We start from the raw sequence: 17,846 nt of genomic DNA on the forward strand, positions 1-17,846 counted from the left end.
AAACTGTACTAATCCCATAATTGGGATTTGGAAATTTGAGGACACACTTGTAGTTTCATCTGTACAACCATAGAACCCATCGGATCGCCAGTGTTATCCTTCGTACACAAACAAATCAACGAATGTTATGCATGGGGGATCCATCGATCCCTTCTCTTTTTGCACTGTATTATACCCTTACACTGCCCCTCGGGGACGTCAGTAAAGAAAATGAATGTGTTGCTGCCGTGACAAAAGTCATGTCCGTCAAAGCTCGCTCGCACCCAAGGCGACTCTTCTCACTACATCTGGCCGGCCGCCATCACTGATCTCCCGCACCTGGCGCAGAAGAACAGCGGGGGCACCGGCTCGCCGTCGCCGATGCCGGCGCACCGCGTGTGGTGCCACATGTCGCACGCGTCGCAGGCCACCATGCGCTCCCCGTCGTCGTCCTGCGCCCCGCAGGCGCACCCCACGGACCACGTGTCCGCGCCGCCCTCGTACCTCAACACTGAGTCCATGTCCGTGCCGTCCCCGCGCACCCACACCAGCGCCCCGGACTCCGCCCCGCCCAGCAGCACCGGCTCCCAGTCCTTCCCCTCCACCCCCTCCATCTCCTCCACCCTGAACCCCTCCATCACGCAGTACGTGTCCCGCATCGCCCGCTCTGCCTCCGCTCTCAGCTCCCCCACCGACGCCGTCGCCTCCACCACTACCACCTCCGGCGGCGGCAGTGCCCGCGTCAGCTCCTCCAGCTCCTCCTGATTCGGAACCCACATGACCAGGAACCGGAGCCGGTCGTCCACGTCGTCCTGCAGTCCCCACTGCTTTACCCAGTGCTTGGCGTCCAGCACCTTTCCCGCCGCCTCTGGCTGCGCCGCCAACATGCTCCGGTACACTGTCAGAAGGTCCCTCTCCACCTGCAGAGCGCCCGGCCATGCCGGTCTAGCGACCACTACTACATCCTCGTTCTGCTCCGTCTTTGCTGCTGCTGCCGCCGCCGCCGCCGCAGGCGCAGGAGATGGGAACTCCTCCAGGCTGAACTCGAGCACCCTGCTGGTGGGATTTGACGTGCGGCGCACAAGATGGTCCCCCACGATGCAATCGCCGAGGGACTTCAGCACAAAATCAAGGAGGCCGGTGTCACCGATCGTGAGCCGCGCGGCCTCGCGGACCTCCTGCCGTGTCATCTTCCGTCCGTGCCGTTTGAGGGCGTCCACGATGACCTGAGCAGAGGAGTGGAGCCGCCGCAGCGGCCATCGGCTCTGCATCTCGGCCGCGACCTTGGTGAAGTCGCGGTATCCCTTCCTCACCGCCTTCTTCATCGCCCTCCTCGGCAATGGCGCGGGGGAGGGCGATGGTGGAAGCGGCATTGTTTGTGCTGCCGGCCGGTGCTTCAGCTCGAGGAGGAAGCGGACGAAGTCGCGGACGGTGACGAGTGGCTTAGTGTCGCGGTCGGGCAAATGGAGGTTGCGGTAGGCGACTGCGACGCGGCGAAGCTCGCGGCTTTGACCGGTGTTGGCGAGGACGACGATCAGTTCCTCGATGCGGAGCGACGACAGGACGCGAAGGGCTCGGTCGTAGGCCTCTTGTGTGACGCCGTAGCTTCCCTTAAAGAAGTGGTAGCCCCAGCGGGCGAACCAGGACGCGCCATGGGCCACGCCGAGGAGGAGACGGAGGTCCATCAATGCCTTGCCCGACACGTCCTCCACCGACACTGCCCTGGCACGCAGCAGAGTCCACGCAAGGTAAATTGAGCAAAGTAGCAAACGGCAGGGCCAATACAACAGATGAACGTTCTCATTAAGTTACCGGACGCGGAGGGCGGTGCAGAGACGGTCGAAGAGGCCCATGAAGTCGCGACCGGAGATGAAGTTGGAGCCGCCGTCGCGGCCGTTGACGAGGATGAGGTGGCCGAAGCCGTTGCAGTGGAGGAGGCCGTGGAGAAGGTGGCTGCGGACGAAGAAGGCGTCGGGGCGGAGGGGCTTGTCCCAGTCGCCGTCGGCCGGGATGATCAAGTGGTAACGCCGCTTCGACACCAAGTGGTGGCTCCATCCTGCTATGCCAACCAAACACGCTTGAGAAGCAGCAACAACAACAACAACACCAGAAGCAATCTCTCCTCTAATTTCCCAATTCCTAACACCAAAGAAGGCAAAGAAAGGTGCGGCCTTTTTCCAACATTGGGTTCCCCATGCCCCTGTTTCGCTATTCCATTCTCACAGACTTCGTTATCTCTTCGATTAGGTTTGGGGGTTTGGAGGTGGTTATCATCTACAACGAGGCAAGAGAGCGCTGATGAAGACGCTTGGAACAATTTGGCAAGAAAACCCTTATTGATGCAATATTGTGAATAGACAGAGCAGAGATTTGGTATTTCCTCTACAGAGGAAGCAGATGATGATGTTAACACGCAGGGAACCAAGATGGAATGGCTAAAATTCTCGGTTTGGAACTTTGGAGAAGACGAAATCCCCGATTCGCAAAATTGCCAAGACCGATCAAAATGGGTTTAGCAAGAAGAAACGAGAGGGAAAACCCCTACAGAACAGAATCGTGATCACCCCATGGGAAACCCAATTGCTACCAAGAACGAGAGAGGAACTCACCGCTGCAGCGGCAGTAGTCGCAGAAGGGGATGGGGGAGCGGCGGACGCACTCCTCGACGGTGTAGAGCGGCACCACCAGCCCGCTCTGCTCGTCCACCAGCAGCGTGCGCCACGTCGGCATTCCCGCCGTAGCCCGCTCCTCGATGTCGGCGCACTCTCGCACGAACCGTCGCACGTTGTCCCGGAACGCACCGTAGAAGTCCGTCGGGCACCCCGGGTCCAGGAATGTGCGCAGCCCGTAGATCCTCGCCGACGCCTTCCTCCTCCCAGTCGGGTCCGCCCCCACCAATGCCATCGCTTGCCCCCGCCGCCGCCCCCTATTTGTATTTTGTATCTTCTTCTCCCGTCTCCCTCCTCTCTCGCTTCCCGCCGTCGGTAGCCTTCAACTACCTAGTCCATTGCTACCAGTGAAAATACCAAATTGCCCTTGTGTTTTAAGGAGATCGACGAAGCGTGAGATGGAATAGAGTAAAAGTATATGGTGTTTTAGGTAATTGAGCATAACAGACTATTGTCTCCGTCCACCTCGCAGGCGACCGACCGCTACTGCCTGCACGTGATCGGACGGCGGTCGTCTGATCTGTTTGCAAGCTTTGGCTTCGATCACTGCCGTCGATTCACTCTAACAGTCTTCTCAGGGTACGTGCGGGGACACGTGGTGGGCAGTTGCGGTTTCACAAATTTCTGTGTATATAAATGCCATTAACTTATCATATCTAATTAAGTAGATGCAAACATGATTCCAATAAGCTATTGGGTATGAAATTGGTGAGCCATGTTGAGTCAAATTGATGCGGATTGGGTCAGATTGGAGGATGGTGTTCGTTGCATTGAGTGCGTCTTGCTTTCAACCTCCGGTCCACCAAAGGATAAGTGGGCCTCCAATTGGGCCCGAGAAACGTCGTGATCTCGCCGGAGGTCCTCTGTATAGATGTAAACGAGAATCGAGTGCTTCTTGCCTTACACTGCCGGGCCCCTTTCATCCCTCCTCCTCCGTCTCCGAATCCGCGTCTAGCCCTAATCTTGGATGAGAAGCCTTCCGCCGATCTGAAGCACTTTCATCTTGATTTCTTGATTGGGTTTCACTGAGATATGGGTCCTGCAAGTACCCTATCTTGCCTTGTGAGGTTCCTTATGTATGTTGTGTGATCTTTTTCTCGATCATTCGCTCAGGACTTATGAATTCAATTAACGCTGTAGGCTTTGTTGATTGGTCCCTACTGCTCAATTGATACAGAGTTTTGATCTATTCTTGTTTTCTTGATCGATTTGTTGTGCAGGAGGATTTTTCGTTCTGGAAGAGTGAGGAGGACATGATACATGCGCAATTACATGGGACAAAATGTGCGTTCTGCTTGTTACCGCTCTTACCTTATTGTTTTGGTAACTTGTGCAACCTTTTCTTTTAATTCTTTAGATCAAATGCCGTATAAACTTTGGAGGGTTCTATCAGACGTCATATCATACAACGCAGAGTTTTGTATATTCAGTTTACTTCAAATGTCATTTATATCAGACTTACTTAGATTATTTGATATTAAAGATGCATTTCATGTATTATTTTCACTAGATCAGAACTTTTTTTTTGGGTGCAATAGTCTGTAGAAATAATCTCATTTATAGGACATTTGATTTTCATGTGGTAGTCTACAGCAGTAATCTCAATTTTCTAGTACAGCCTACTTTTTTGTGCAGTGGGTTAAGAAATGTTCTCATACCAAAAGCAACCAACTTTTCTTGCTAATGGTTTTCAAGCAAGCATTTTGTATGCATTCTTTGGGTTTGTTGGTCCTGAATGCACTTCAGCTACTGTCCATACGGGTAACCGGTAGAATTATTTAGTTGGCAGCTACCTGTCTTATGATATGGTAATGTTCTTGAACCTGGGTCAATGTCAATGCAGATGGGCATGTTAATGTGGATGACCTATTCAATCCACAGATAAGTATGTGCATAAAAGATTTTCCATTAACAAGTTAAACCGGTGATATTCAGTGTATATTATCAGTGTATGTGTATGTTGGTGAAACAATAGATATTTTCATATCTACCATACTAGTGTTTTTTATAACATCATTATAAGCATTAATAGCAAAAATGAAGGATCATGCATATACAGAAGCATATAATTATTGAAATGCAAATTAGGTTGTTATACTGAATCAAAGTCTGGTTGGGTATAATTTAACAAGCTTGTAGCCAGATTCAAAAGGTACAATGGATCCTTACCCAACTCATAGATGATTGCTGGGTCTTTTTTTTAGGAATTGATTGTGTTTGGACATTTTCATACAGATGAGGACCCTAGCCCTGTGGACAAGCAAACTGAACTGGATCATATTAGTTAAACCTGGTTTGTGGCGTTCAACGTCACCTGTGAATTATCACTTCATCACCATGAATTTGTATCGGGGCTTTGTTTCGGTCCAATTATTGACGTCCATGTGATAGCCCTTTCCCAGTGGATAAGCATTAAAACTTGGCTTACATTGGTTGAAGCTGTGCCTCTGGCGAGTTCTGAGCATGTATTTTCATCTACTGAAAGACAAAGCTCCTGGATATCTGAAGAAGAATCTGGCATGGCAAATGTTGCCTCAGCATCACCTGCAGAGTCACAAGCTGTTTGTTCTGTCAAATTCTCCGGTTGATTCTTATGTTGCTTAAAATAGGGTGACATGGCCTATCATTTGTGCTACACGAAATCAGTCAGTGTACCCTTTGAATTAGCTAAAGACGAGATCTGGCTCATCTGCAAATGGACGATAGAAAGATCTTCGTTGCGTCAGTTACGATTAGTAAGAATGATGGTGTTGTGAAAAATATGGATGAATCCTCAGAAAATATTTGAGTAATGGATTGACATTAGCATGTGGTGGTACCTCAGATAGTTTATGATGTAGTTGTTCTTGGATTCTTGTGCGCACATCTCACTTCTGGTACATACTCTTTTCAGATGGTTTAGGATGCACTTGTTCTGTGATCAAGATGATCGGTTGGCTTTGATTGCCTGGTTGGCAGCGGCATCCTGTGCTGCCGCTTGTCTGGATGTAGAAGACCCTTGGGATGGCCAACGATGATGATTGGCAAGTGAGGCATGTTCATTACTAGTTCCTACCACTCTCACCTCTCTTTTCTTTGCTGTTCATTACGCTTGCTAGTCGCCATGCCATTTTATTCAAGTCAATGTTCAAAGGCATATCTTTAGCTTACTATTCTCAGATGAACCTTCTAATAAATGGTGCAGATTCATGTTGAACAGGTCAGTTTCGGAAGACATCCAGTCAGCTAATGGTATTTCTTTCATTTTCTGCATTAAAAGTTATGCATCTCGAAGCAGGTAGATGTCAGAGTCGAGCTTCCTGAGGAGGGAGGTGGGGGCAGTATGGAGTCATGGGTGAGTCGAGACTGTGCACTGCTGCCTCCACCAGTGCTAAGTTCTCGTAATAAATATGCAGAGAATGGAATAGCTTTGTAAAATCTTGAGATATCTCGTCTTTACAAACAATGGAAGCGCTCTCGATACATGCATCCTATATTGTGGAAAGCCACAAAGTATCGTGACACTCAAAAAGAAAGGAAACCTTCTCGGATCTTCTTCAAATTGGTTCTCTCAATTATCTGTCTTTGTAAATTGATTTCATGGAACTTAGGGGGGCTCTCATGTTCTTAAGAGGTTATCTACATCATTTTGACAACTAAGGATTGAAATTTTGTATCGTATTAGAGTTTCGAGCTTCACTCAATACGGTACGGTATTGTGTACTAAGCAATACACCAAGGCGTACCAAGCGGTACATCTAATTTATGCATAAAATTCTTCAAAAAATCTGAAAAAAAAAAAAAGTTAGGATAGGATTTTTAAGTTAGAAAAAAATATAGTAATAAGTTTAACAAAATCAATGTAAACTAGGTAAGTAAGAATAGTAGTACATTTTTTTTTAATTTTGAGGAGTAGTCTTATGTAAGATTCATATTTCGTGTCCTTCTATAAATATTAAAATATTTATAAAAAATCATATGAATTGTTATATTATTTTATTATAATATAAATTTTAAAATTTAAATGAATTAAATAATTATATATGTAGATATACTTGATTGTTGATTCTACCATTAAAACGAACGATGGGTCTTTACGGGTGGTGGATCGAGGTCCTCGATCCTATATATATGTATATCAATATGATATGTTTGTTAGATCCGATCATGAAATTTATCTCACTACACAGTGTATTAATATACCATATGTCATTGGTGCATTAATGTGGTAATGATCATAGGTTGATCGTTATGAATCACATTTGTTCGAGGTGATTCTTGAGGCATATATTGGTGAATGTCAAAGTTTCTATTTTCGCTATTGATTTGTTACTTTATATCATGTTGTTGCTCAGAGAAGTATGACCAATTATCACCATACTTTTGTTAATCGTATGATTCTTCATAATACGACGGTTGTGAATACGATAAGTTTCATTCTGTGTCTATATCATGTAGGTTATGTTGCATCTACTCAAATTCATCAATTATCTTTCTCTTTCCCTTTCACGCATAAACTTGACTAGTATCTTGTCGAGTTTCATGATCTGAATCTTGGGTGGTATATGTAAAATATTGTTTCTCGGTCCATGTGTAAAATACGAGTTTAGGAGCATGCAAATGTGAAAAAAAAATGAGTTTAAGATAGTTTAAGAGAGTGTGAAAGTGAACTAGAGTGAAGTATGGGAGAAGATGAATTTAAAAACCCATGAGAAAGGATTCTAACGATCATTTTGATCATTGGAGTACTATTACAGATCGATAACGATCAATTTCGATCGTTACCGAGCTATGTCGAGCGAGAATGATCGATCGTTACCAAGTTATGCTAAGCGGTAATGATCAAAATTTCAATCGTTATCATTCGGTTTACCCCCGTATCGTCTGATACGAGGTGTTACTGAGCATTTCGTCCGATAGTGAATGATTCACGTATCGATATACTATCGGATTGATACATACTGTCTATACCGAATGATATTATTCAAAATTAAAAATGCTGATGATAACATCCAAGCGTTATATCTTTAGCAACTGTACAGCCAGACCTCTAAAGCAATCGTCTGCCGACAATACGAACGTTGCTTCATAATTAATATATGGAATGAGGCCGTGAAGTCCCTCGCTACGGGTCTAATTAACTTTATGCTGGACATACGGAGACCTCGTGTTTCATTCATCTCTTTCGTTCTATTTTGTCGTATCAGTTATCTATTTTGTCTAATGTTTCATTCATCTCTTTTGTTCTATTTTGTCGTATCAATTATCTATTTTGTCTAACGTTTTAAAAGAGAAAAAAGTAGATTTGACTGAGTCAGACAAGAACACAACGGCATCGTGTTATGGGGCCACGTGGGTGAACAAGATCCATGGGGATGTTGGTAGAATGTTGACACATTGAAATGGGGCCACTCACCATGCTTTGTCGCGTGTGGCCTGGCATTCCAAATGTTGCTTTGTCGGTGTGGCGGTACGACAAAGAACACCATCAAATCGTCGATGCAGCAGCGTGTGACGTGGCATTCCAGAAGCCAATAACTTCGTCGGGATCAGCGTCCGGCACAGGGACGTCCTCCCCATCGCGCCACTAGTATCACCAAGCGACGGCCGCGGCTTCACACCCGGGTACGCATGGAAAACGAAGGCCGAGTCCATGTTCAACGTGGAATCACGCCGCAATCCACACATCCGTCACATTTCTCACCCCAAATAAATCTTTTGCTCCTCCTAGTAGGTTCTACAACTTTCTAGTGTTTAGATTAGGGCCAAGTGACAGCAATGTTTCTCCTCTAGAATCAATCCTTTTTTGGAGCCCGTCTTGTTCATCTACTTACATACATCCCCTGTTTGACCGTCGTAAACAAAAGATGGGGGTCGCCTAAGATCACAGAGGCATGCCGTTGTATATCTATCGGAAGGAAAAAGTAATTAAATCACACAGGCGTTGAGATCCAATCTAAGGTTTGTGAGACAAAACATGTTCTTTTCTATTCTTCTTAACAAGTAACCAACAACAACATCCTAATGTATTTTGTACAAATATCTGAGTCCTTCCACATACAACGTCGAAGAATGATCGATCTCTGTGCTGTGTTACGTTCTTGCCTCTGCCCACTGTCAACCAGTTGATGCTCACAAGGGCTTCTTGAGCCCCTTGAAATCCATGGTGTCGACGCATTCGTACGCCTCCCTGTGACCATCCAATTGTTTGATGAGGTCGGTGGCCTTCTCCTTGGTCTCCCCGCTGCACCCCACCTGCAGCAGCAGCAGCAGTTTCTGAAAGGCACCTACTCGCAGCGCCTCCTGCAAGCATCTCCCCTTCCCTTCTCCCTCCTCTCCCTCGTTCCTGCACAGCTTCCATAGCGCCGACACGACCAGCTCCGTCGCCATGTCCGACACCCGGAACATCTTCTTCACCAGCACCGGCACCGTGAGCGCGTGTTGCCGGGCCTTCTCCCTGCCGCCCTCGCAGCTCAGCAGCCCTTCGAGCACCGCCAATGCCTTCTCGTTCATGCTCTTCTCCGGCTCCACCAGGGCCTCTACCAGCACAGGCACCAGCCCCAGATCGACTACCTGCGCTGCCGTCCTCTCGTCGTGGCTAACCATGTAGAAGATGGCCACCAGAGACGCCTTCGTGGCCTGAGGGAAGATGGGCTCCTTGACGAGCTTGGCCAGTGCTTCCACCAGCCCCTTCGTCCCGGCAACGGCGTCCACCTTCGCTCCGCTGGATGCGAGAAGCTGCTTCACCACCAACGCCGCGCTGAGCCTTGCAGCCAAATTCCCATGCGTCAAGATCGACGCCAGGCACCCGAGCGACTCGGGCGATCCGATGTGCGAAGCGGCTTCCTCGTCCAGCGGCGACACCGTCGCCAGCGCTGCCAAGATTTCCTCCGAAACCTCTGCCGCCGAGCACTCCGAGGATCCGCCGGCCACAGCACCGAACGTGGCGGCCAAAACCCGGCTCGCGCCGTTCGACGCGAAGCACCGCCGGTTCCGTTCGCTCTCCCTCGCCAAATTCCTGACCTTGGCCGCCATCTGCCTGCACCGCGCGTGGTCGCCTCGCTGGCCCGCGGCCGCGACCTCCGACAGGATGTCCACCACCTGGGTCCTGGTCACCGGAATCTTAGGCGTGGGTATCCTTTCGATCCCGTGCCGCCGGTTCGCCACGCACCAGTCCTGTATCATCTTCCGTATCGCGTGGTTGGGGAGGAGCCCGTCGGCGTTCCTCAGCTCCTGTTTGGTCACCGGGCACGTCGCGTTCCCCATCTCCAGCCAAGTCTCGATGCTCTGCCGGTCGTAGGTGATCCCGGTCGATGCCGTCACCGGGTCCTTCATCAGCTCCAGCGATATCGGGCATCGGAAGTGCGTCGGGACGGTGATCTCCTTATCGAGAACTCTCCTATCCAGCTTGGTCTTCAGGCCGGACTTGCGGTTTCTCCATGGAAAGGCCATGAACAGAGCTTGGTTTCTCGGTGGTGAAACGGGAAGTACAAGTATGCTCGAGAGAGGAAGCGGTCGTATTCTATATGAGATAAGATCGGAGGGAAGGGAAGGCAACGGGGGAAGTATATATATGAGTGGATCGCCTGCGATGGAAGGGGGGAAGCGTTCAAAGCGCGGGGCATTGGCGATTTGAACGTTGACCGTTGAAGCTTTACCTAATCAAACGGGAGGTCTGACCCGGTTGACCACCGGCTCGAGGCTCGACCTATTAACTCGGTTCTAATTCAAATCGCTTAAAAAAACCAAAACCAAAAACAAAAACAAAATTCGAAATCGATGCGGTGTTTCTCTTCATGTGGGAAACGTTTTCTGACGCGCAAGCAAAACGTTAGCCGCTCTCCATACGTTTCCACATGCTTGCTCTCTGCGTCTCCATGAAAGCTTTTCTCATCTGCCATTCCGAGTCGTCGGAGTTGTTGGCTACGTCGAGCACGGCATCGCAGTCTTCTTCGCCCCTTTGCAGGTCTTAGAATAGCGGCTGAAAGCGTCGTCGGACCACAGGCAACAGTGACCTCAAACAGTCACATCAAATCTATTAATTACAGCTTCAAATTAAGAACAGAGAAGAACGAGCCAAATCGATTTGACTATAACTCTCGATCGGTCCGAGTCCAACCAAAACATTTGGGTCTACTAAAATGAATCGTGACGAGCGATACAGAGTCAACATGTTTACCAGATCAAATGGTGCTCGGTCATAGTCTTCTCGTTCGACCCAACAACAGTTAGGTCTCTTCGCGTTACAGAGACGAAGAGCAGTTTTAGGTGTTAGTACTTGGAAAAGCATGCTTACCTTCCACTTTAATACTGCAAAGTTAGCTCCCGATCGGGTTTCGATTTATTGATTCAGGTCAAAATTTATGGAGCAGAGGTTGACTGATGATTGATGATTACACATCTCGACATGCCGTGAGATTTCCATCCTTGTTTGGATACCTCAGGCAAATAACTATCACACCTTTGCTATGGTGATCGCCATGTTGCATGCAGAGTGTTTTTAGGTGACATATGGGATTATTAAGCTGTGCAAAATTCTTGATTTAAGTGCCTCGAGATCACAATCCAAAGATTCAGATGAAGTTTCAGTTGAGCTTAGAAAGGGCTTCTGCTGCAACAACTATTTTATCTGATGTAGTTTGACTGCTCCTCCTCTCTGAATCTATTCATATTATTATGCCAGAAGATATGGATCTGTAATGCATATAAACCCAATGAAATCCAAGATTAAAAAGGTATTTATTTGGTCTGTTTGAAGAGGTCAAAAATCTTTGGGTTGCGCACTTCCAATCCGAAGTGTGTATCCGCGAGTAAAGAGGAGGAGGAGGAGGAGGTGCACACACAGGCACCATGTCGGCCCCTTGAATCCGAGCGGCGACCGTGGCATGGAGGTCAGACGCAGCTCAAGACGCGCGATGGTGGATTTCTGACTTCATGGAGGCCGGTGTCGACGTAGATCGAGATGTCAGCAGACTGTGAGGTCGGTGTTTGAATGCTGCAGCTCATCGACAGAGACAACCCAGCTGTCGGAAGTTGGCACGTAGACTTGCTGTTCTTCCTCGTAAGTTTTCGACGTAGAAGACGAGACTTGGCAAACAGAGAAACAAATGGAAATGCGAAGAACAACAAGAAAGGAAAAGAAGGATGAAGGAGAAGTAAGCGCGTGGAGGAAGTCAATCTATCAGCACTTCACATGGGCGGTGGTGGGCGCAGTGTGAGTTCAATTTGGACTTCTCCATGCTTTTGTGTTTTTGGGTATTTGTGGCATGTTAGCACTGCTTCTAAATATGGATGTGATGGATTAGATTATGATCGTACGTAGATCACAATCGATCCGTAAACGAAGGATAATTATAAATTATTCTTTATAATTAGTTATTTTTAATATCCCGTGTTTCCTAAGATACCTCACAGATCAGTCGAGAGATTTGGGTAAACTGTCAAGAGAATAATAGTGTAAAATATTGATTATGAATCTGCACTGCTGCATTAATGATTAATGTCTCGTAAACAGACAGGTTGGAGTGATTAATGCTGGCCAACAGCTCGCATGTGATCCGATTCCTTCGTATCATCTCTCTGACATGTAGATTATTATTATTTCGGTCATGTTCGTCTTGTAAACGAGTCTTTGAATCCTGATTTGTTTAAGCTACTTATGGAGTATGATAAGAACTATATCTATCTTGGAAATGCTACCGAGAGCCGAGTGCGATAGATACAGAAGCAAACGAGTAAAGTGATGCAGCATAACACCTCATCTTGCTAAAAAGGCAAGTAATTTAAAGGGAACAACTAAGGGGAGCGAGTACAGACGTCACAGCTGACGAGGAGGAATGGCAGAGAGCCACGACACGGGAAGTAGCAAAAGCAAAGCCAAACACAAGTACACAAGAATGAACAGAGCTGAGAACACGCGGTTCTCATGACTGATTTATCTTCCATCGGCTGAGGTGAAGGAATCCGCAAAGCCAGGTGGCCTCGTCGGTATGCTGGTCTGGGTGTTGTCCAAGCTCGCAAGGAATGATGATGTGGCTCCGTCGAAATGGCTGCTGTCGTCGAATGCCTGCCATTTCTTCAGTGCTTGGGGGAGTGACATGTCGAGGTCGATCCCGTAGCTGTCTTCTGAGTCGGGATCGGAGGGCTTCCACAGCTCCGCGAGTGATGCCAGGACGGTGACCGCATGGCTCATATCCGGCCTCTGGTGAGGTTCTCTGCCACAGCAGTGGCCTGCAAGCTCTGCGACGGTGCTGATGCTCGTGATCGTCTCCTCGTCGAGGTCGATGGTTGGGTCTATGGCCTTTCGGAATGTGTCCTTGTTGAGTTGCATCCTGCGGAACCATGTAACCAGGTGCACACTTTCCTCCGGTTGGCTCTCGTCCAGTGCCTTCCGACCGGTGATCAGCTCCATCAGTATCACTCCGAAGCTATACACATCAGCTTTTGTGGTGACACGACCAGTCACTGCAAATATATACAGATCGATGAGCGCCTTCAACGTCCCGCAGACCAATAACGATGAAAACATCAAGAAATAGAGCCTCTTTCTTTGATCATCTTGCTGAGTCATGTTGAACAAAGATTATATTTTTTTATTCTTTTCCGAACCAACAATTCAATTGTGCGATCCAAGATCTAAGCAATCCAGATTTAGAGAGACTAGACCTGTTGGCAGAACTGCTAATTCCAACTCGCATGAGATAGCAAATATAAGAAGCTATACTACAAAATCAGAATGAGAACTCGTTTATCATCAAAGAGTATAAAGTAATTCAAGAACTACAATAAAGTCAGGCCTTGCAGCCAGCAATAAGCTGGAAGATTACAATAAAGTCAAAAGTCATCTGATGTGTTCCAAGTCATTGTGGATCGGAGCTTACATCAGTATATTGCCACTATAAACTTTGGCACAGGGATCACATTATTGAACTGCAAGGCGACTTACTAAGATGCTATCATGCTACATTTCTTTACCATCCTATGATCTAGGGTTTCAATTTTAGCCACCGATATCTAATAGAACAATCTCCTGATCCCAAATGAAAACTTCTTTTCTTAACTATTTGCTGCAAAGTTAAGATAATTGGCAAGAGACCAATTTGCTATATATTAATTTATGACATTGATGCAGTTAGACTAATGTATGCAACTAATACAGGAAGCTACAAGTCAGCGAACCGAGATTAGACTAAAAATTCAAAGGCCTATAAATCTTTAGCGTTAATAGTTAGCATTGACCAATGATGAGAAAGTTCAAATGCTGAACTACTTAATCAGGACTTGGAAGATTATATGGAGCAGATGGCATGTCGAATCACATAGCATAATGCAGTCGCATGATACAGCATGGGAGTAGAGTCATAAGTTTGAGAATTACCAGCATACTCTGGAGCTAGATAACCAAAGGTACCAGCTAGCCTTGTTTCAACAGAACAACCTTTCCCATCCGGTGCAAGTCGGACAAGGCCAAAATCTGCAACTTTAGCTTTCATGTCATCCCCAAGAAGGATGTTGGAAGGCTTAAGATCCCTGTGGATAAAGCTCTGATGTGCCAAATTGTGTAAATACTCCACACCCCTTGCCACATCCAGTGCGATGCTTAGCCTTTTTTTCCATTCCAAAGGCTTCAATCCTTCCTCCTTCCAGTCCAGAAGATGGCGACTCAGTGTCCCCTGAGGCATGTACTCATAGACCAACAGTCTCTCATTCCCGTCCAAACAGTAACCGAGAAGCGAGACCAAATTCCGGTGCCTGACCTTCGTGAGGACTGCAATCTCAGATTTGAATTCATTCAGACCCTTCGTCCCCATGACGCCTGCCTCCATCCTCTTGACTGCAATCTTGGTGCCATCATGGAGCTCACCCTTGTAGACCGTACCAAATCCACCACGCCCCAGAATGTTCTCTTCGCTGAAATTGTTGGTCACATTCCTAAGAACCTGAATAGAGATCACCATATTCCCTGCATCGACTACATGAACATCACTCGGGCCACTACTCGCCTGGCTGTAAGATTCACTGGCAGTTGCGCCACCGTTCATGCTTGAGCCAACGACGGTGATCTTCACCATGTCCTGGTCGGACCCCGAATGGCGTGGGTGTATGACTGTAGTGTTTGGACTCTGAACCCTCCCGGAATTCTGCAGCTTCTTCTTGTAATAGCAGAAACTCAACAGTCCAACAAGGCTGACACCGGCGACCACAGCGATCACAGAACCAGCAATCACACCTACAGAGCCAGAAGAAGCCTTCCCACTGCTGTTGCCGCTCACATCAACAGACCCTGCTGGATCTGAGTCGCTACCATTAGGAGCAGAACCAGAGTCCGAACCTGGCGGAGCAACATCCTTCCCCATATTCACATTCCCACCAGTCATCACCAATACATTCTTGCTGAAGCTTGGAATTTTCCCCCAGAGCATGTTGTTGGACACGTCCAATTCCTTCAGCGACGTCAGATTGGTGAGCGTGGATGGAATTGTCCCCGTGAGATTATTATTCGGCAGCAGCAGCCTCTGCAATGAGGTGAACGCACTGAAATCAGGTGAGATCGTACCATTGAGGCTCATCCTCGAGAAATTGATCACAGTGATGTTGCCATCGGCATCACAGCTGATGCCCAGCCACCCGCAGGGGTCGTTCCCCTTCCAATTCTCTGCGAATCGTTCCGGGTAGCTGAAGCTTTTGGCGATGGATAGCAAGAGTGTGACTCGGTCGTCGCACTCCCCTGCTGACTTCAGACAAAAGCTCTCGCTTCCAGGGACGAGGTCTAGAGTCACAGAATCCGGGAAGACGGGCACGGGCCCCTGCAGCAGGTTATTGGTGAGCGTAACTTTGGAAAGCGATTTCAGCTCGACCAAGGAGCGGGGAACGACGCCGGTGAGCTGATTATCCCGGAGCTCCAGATTGCGCAGGTTTGTGAGGGCGGAGAAGTCCGGAAGCGGCCCGGAGAAGCCGTTGGACTGGAGCCAGAGCTCCTCGAGGGCGGTCATGTTCTCGACGAAGGCGATCCCGCCGTTGAGGCGGCTCGGTCCCACCTGGTTGTTCAGCCAGAGCGAACGGAAGGAAGCCGCCGCAAAAGCTGAAGGGACGGGGCCAGAGAGGAGGTTGAAGGCAAGGCCGAGGTGGTCGAGCCCGGGAAAGGCGGTGGCGAGGAAGTCCGGGAGGGGGCCGGAGACATTGGCATTGTTGGCAGAGAAGTTGACGAGGGCGGCGGCGTCGCTGAGGCTGGCGGGAAGGGGCCACGCAGCGAGGGGGTTGTCGTCGAGGAACACGGCCTGGAGGGAGGAGAGGCCGGAGAAAAAGTCGGGGGGAATGGAGGAGAAGAGGTTGCCGTGGAAGAGGAGGACCTGCAGGGAGGCGAGGCCAGCGAGGGAAGGGAGCGGCCCGGCGAGACGGTTGTTCTGGAGCTCAAGCCGGACGAGGGAGGTGAGGTTGCGGACGTCGGCAGGGAGGGAGCCAGCAAGGCTGCGGTTGCCGACCTGGATGGCCGTGACGCGGCCGTCGGAGCAGGCGACGCCGGCCCAGGCGGTGCAGGGGTCGGCGGAGGCGGACCAGTCGAGGACCTTGTCAGCGCCGAGGGCGGTGGCGAGGACCTGCATTGACGCAAGGTCGCCAAGGTTTGTATCGGCCGCGCTCCTGGACGCGGCGCCGGCTAAAAGGAGCAGCAGCAGGATGTGAGCCGCCGTCGGGAGGAAAAGAGCTACGGGTCGATCGGCCATGGTTCGTCCGAGAAGGAAAGTTCTAGGGTTTCACAGAGGAGAGCAGCATAGAGAGAGAGAGAGAGAGGAGAGAGAGAGAGAAGTAAGTGGATAGCACATGCATGGGGAAGGGGAGCGGGCCAGCTATGGCCACTGGAGTCTTGTGGGCTGCGATCTACGTGACGACTGCCATTGCTGGGGTTCGGCGCGTTGTTTCCTCCATTAAATGCGCCCGTCACGGCGCATTCATAATCATCTTCAGTGAACGGCCAAGATTCCACGATGGTCTTAAATCGCCCGTTCCGTAGAGATATGACGGAAAACGGTGCATAATATTATGTGATTGTAATCAGATAACGGAACCGTTACGCGCAAGCGATTGAGGAAAAGTCGAAAAGGCCGTCCGGCGACGACTGACCAGCGACTGACACGTGTCCGCATTGGATTCCTTCGAGTGGTAGAAGGACAACGAGATACTCCGTTGGGTCTTCGTGTTCGAACTAATTTGAATGCGGGGGATGACAGGTGGGTGGGTGGGTTGGGTGGGTTGGTTGCGTGTCCCAATGGGTTTAGTAGCTGTTGCCAGATTGAAGTCGAGTGCCGGTCAGCTGTCTGGACCCCGTCAGGCTCAAGCGTCACCGACCGTCAAGACAATGACAGAGATGCGCTACGTGGATTTATTCTTCAATTATGCCAAATGTCACCGAGTGATTGGCAGGTACATTTTCGCTTATCAACCCCAAATACTCTGAGGTATAATAACTTTATTTGCCAAGATCGACTAAAATTTAATGCCTGGCTGCTGTCCTGGGGGCATCAGAGCCCACCCAAAAAGGTGTGACTGTTGTGTTCGCAGAGAAGGTACCCGACGAACAGTCGCCTTTCATACCCATGCGATGGTTGGAGAGACAGCACGGGCCCACAGAGGACCACACATGTCGAATGCGGATAGGTCGCGGCGACGACGGGAGAGGCGGGAGCTTCATCCCGAGCGAGTCGAGAGTTTGACCGATCTGCTGCAATCATGACGGATTCTTCATGTTCTATGATGCAGCTTGCGACCTTTCACCGAAATCTCTGTTCAAGTTGGAATCTTGGCCAATGTTCGATCGACCTTCGTGAGAACATACTCCACAACGGAAGCCACATACGTTGTTTGCATGCAGTCTCTCTTCTCATGCCAAACCGGGCTCCCAATTCCACCCACAGCAGCAAGCAAGAGATTCCCATCCCCGTTTAGCTATGACAAAGAGAGAGGGGACAACAAGCCCCTGTAAGAAGCAACGCAGTCGACGACGTCCACAGCTTCCCCGAACGCCATGGCCATCACATCACGGTAAAGCCGGCGTTCTTCGTCGCGGCTTCTCACGTCCCCAAAGTGGCCCACGTGTTCGCCTTCACGGTGTTCGTCTGGGTCCTCCACTTCCGCGGAGGCGCCGCCAGGCTGGGCTGCACAATCTCATCTTCAATGTACACGACTCCCCTTCCTCTTCCTGACATGCACGTTGACCTTTGCTTT

At 49.1% G+C, this 17,846-nt stretch overlaps 3 protein-coding genes and 1 long non-coding RNA gene across 9 annotated transcripts; 1 reads left to right on the plus strand and 3 right to left on the minus strand.

Moving 5' to 3' along the window:
- Positions 1-146: 146 nt before the first annotated feature.
- Positions 147-2,883, minus strand: LOC135640800 (PHD finger protein MALE MEIOCYTE DEATH 1-like). Its single transcript, XM_065155550.1, has 3 exons — positions 2,589-2,883; positions 1,792-2,035; positions 147-1,701 (listed from the first exon to the last, which is right to left on the minus strand). Exons 1-3 carry the CDS (start codon positions 2,881-2,883, stop codon positions 282-284), a joined length of 1,959 nt encoding a protein of 652 aa, XP_065011622.1. The 3' UTR covers positions 147-281.
- Positions 2,884-3,532: 649 nt separating this feature from the next.
- LOC135641872 (uncharacterized) lies at positions 3,533-6,283 on the plus strand. Of its 6 annotated transcripts, XR_010497818.1 has the most exons (4): positions 3,533-3,724; positions 3,869-3,932; positions 5,542-5,680; positions 5,833-6,283. It is a non-coding gene; the product is annotated as an uncharacterized LOC135641872 (long non-coding RNA). The 6 variants fall into 6 exon arrangements; XR_010497816.1 differs by having other exon boundaries at positions 3,869-3,971; positions 4,853-6,283; XR_010497814.1 differs by having other exon boundaries at positions 3,869-3,971; positions 4,884-6,283.
- Positions 6,284-8,589: 2,306 nt separating this feature from the next.
- Positions 8,590-10,205, minus strand: LOC103987539 (U-box domain-containing protein 21). Its single transcript, XM_009405867.3, has one exon. It carries the CDS (start codon positions 10,077-10,079, stop codon positions 8,760-8,762), a length of 1,320 nt encoding a protein of 439 aa, XP_009404142.2. The 5' UTR covers positions 10,080-10,205; the 3' UTR covers positions 8,590-8,759.
- A 2,184-nt stretch (positions 10,206-12,389) lies between these two features.
- Positions 12,390-16,510, minus strand: LOC135640958 (receptor protein kinase TMK1-like). Its single transcript, XM_065155850.1, has 2 exons — positions 14,005-16,510; positions 12,390-13,091 (listed from the first exon to the last, which is right to left on the minus strand). The coding sequence occupies exons 1-2, from the start codon at positions 16,346-16,348 to the stop codon at positions 12,562-12,564; spliced, it is 2,874 nt and encodes a 957-aa protein (XP_065011922.1). The 5' UTR covers positions 16,349-16,510; the 3' UTR covers positions 12,390-12,561.
- Positions 16,511-17,846: the final 1,336 nt, after the last annotated feature.

The sequence above is a fragment of the Musa acuminata genome, chromosome BXJ3-6 (assembly GCF_036884655.1).
Source record: "Musa acuminata AAA Group cultivar baxijiao chromosome BXJ3-6, Cavendish_Baxijiao_AAA, whole genome shotgun sequence".
NCBI classification, from domain to species: domain Eukaryota; kingdom Viridiplantae; phylum Streptophyta; class Magnoliopsida; order Zingiberales; family Musaceae; genus Musa; species Musa acuminata.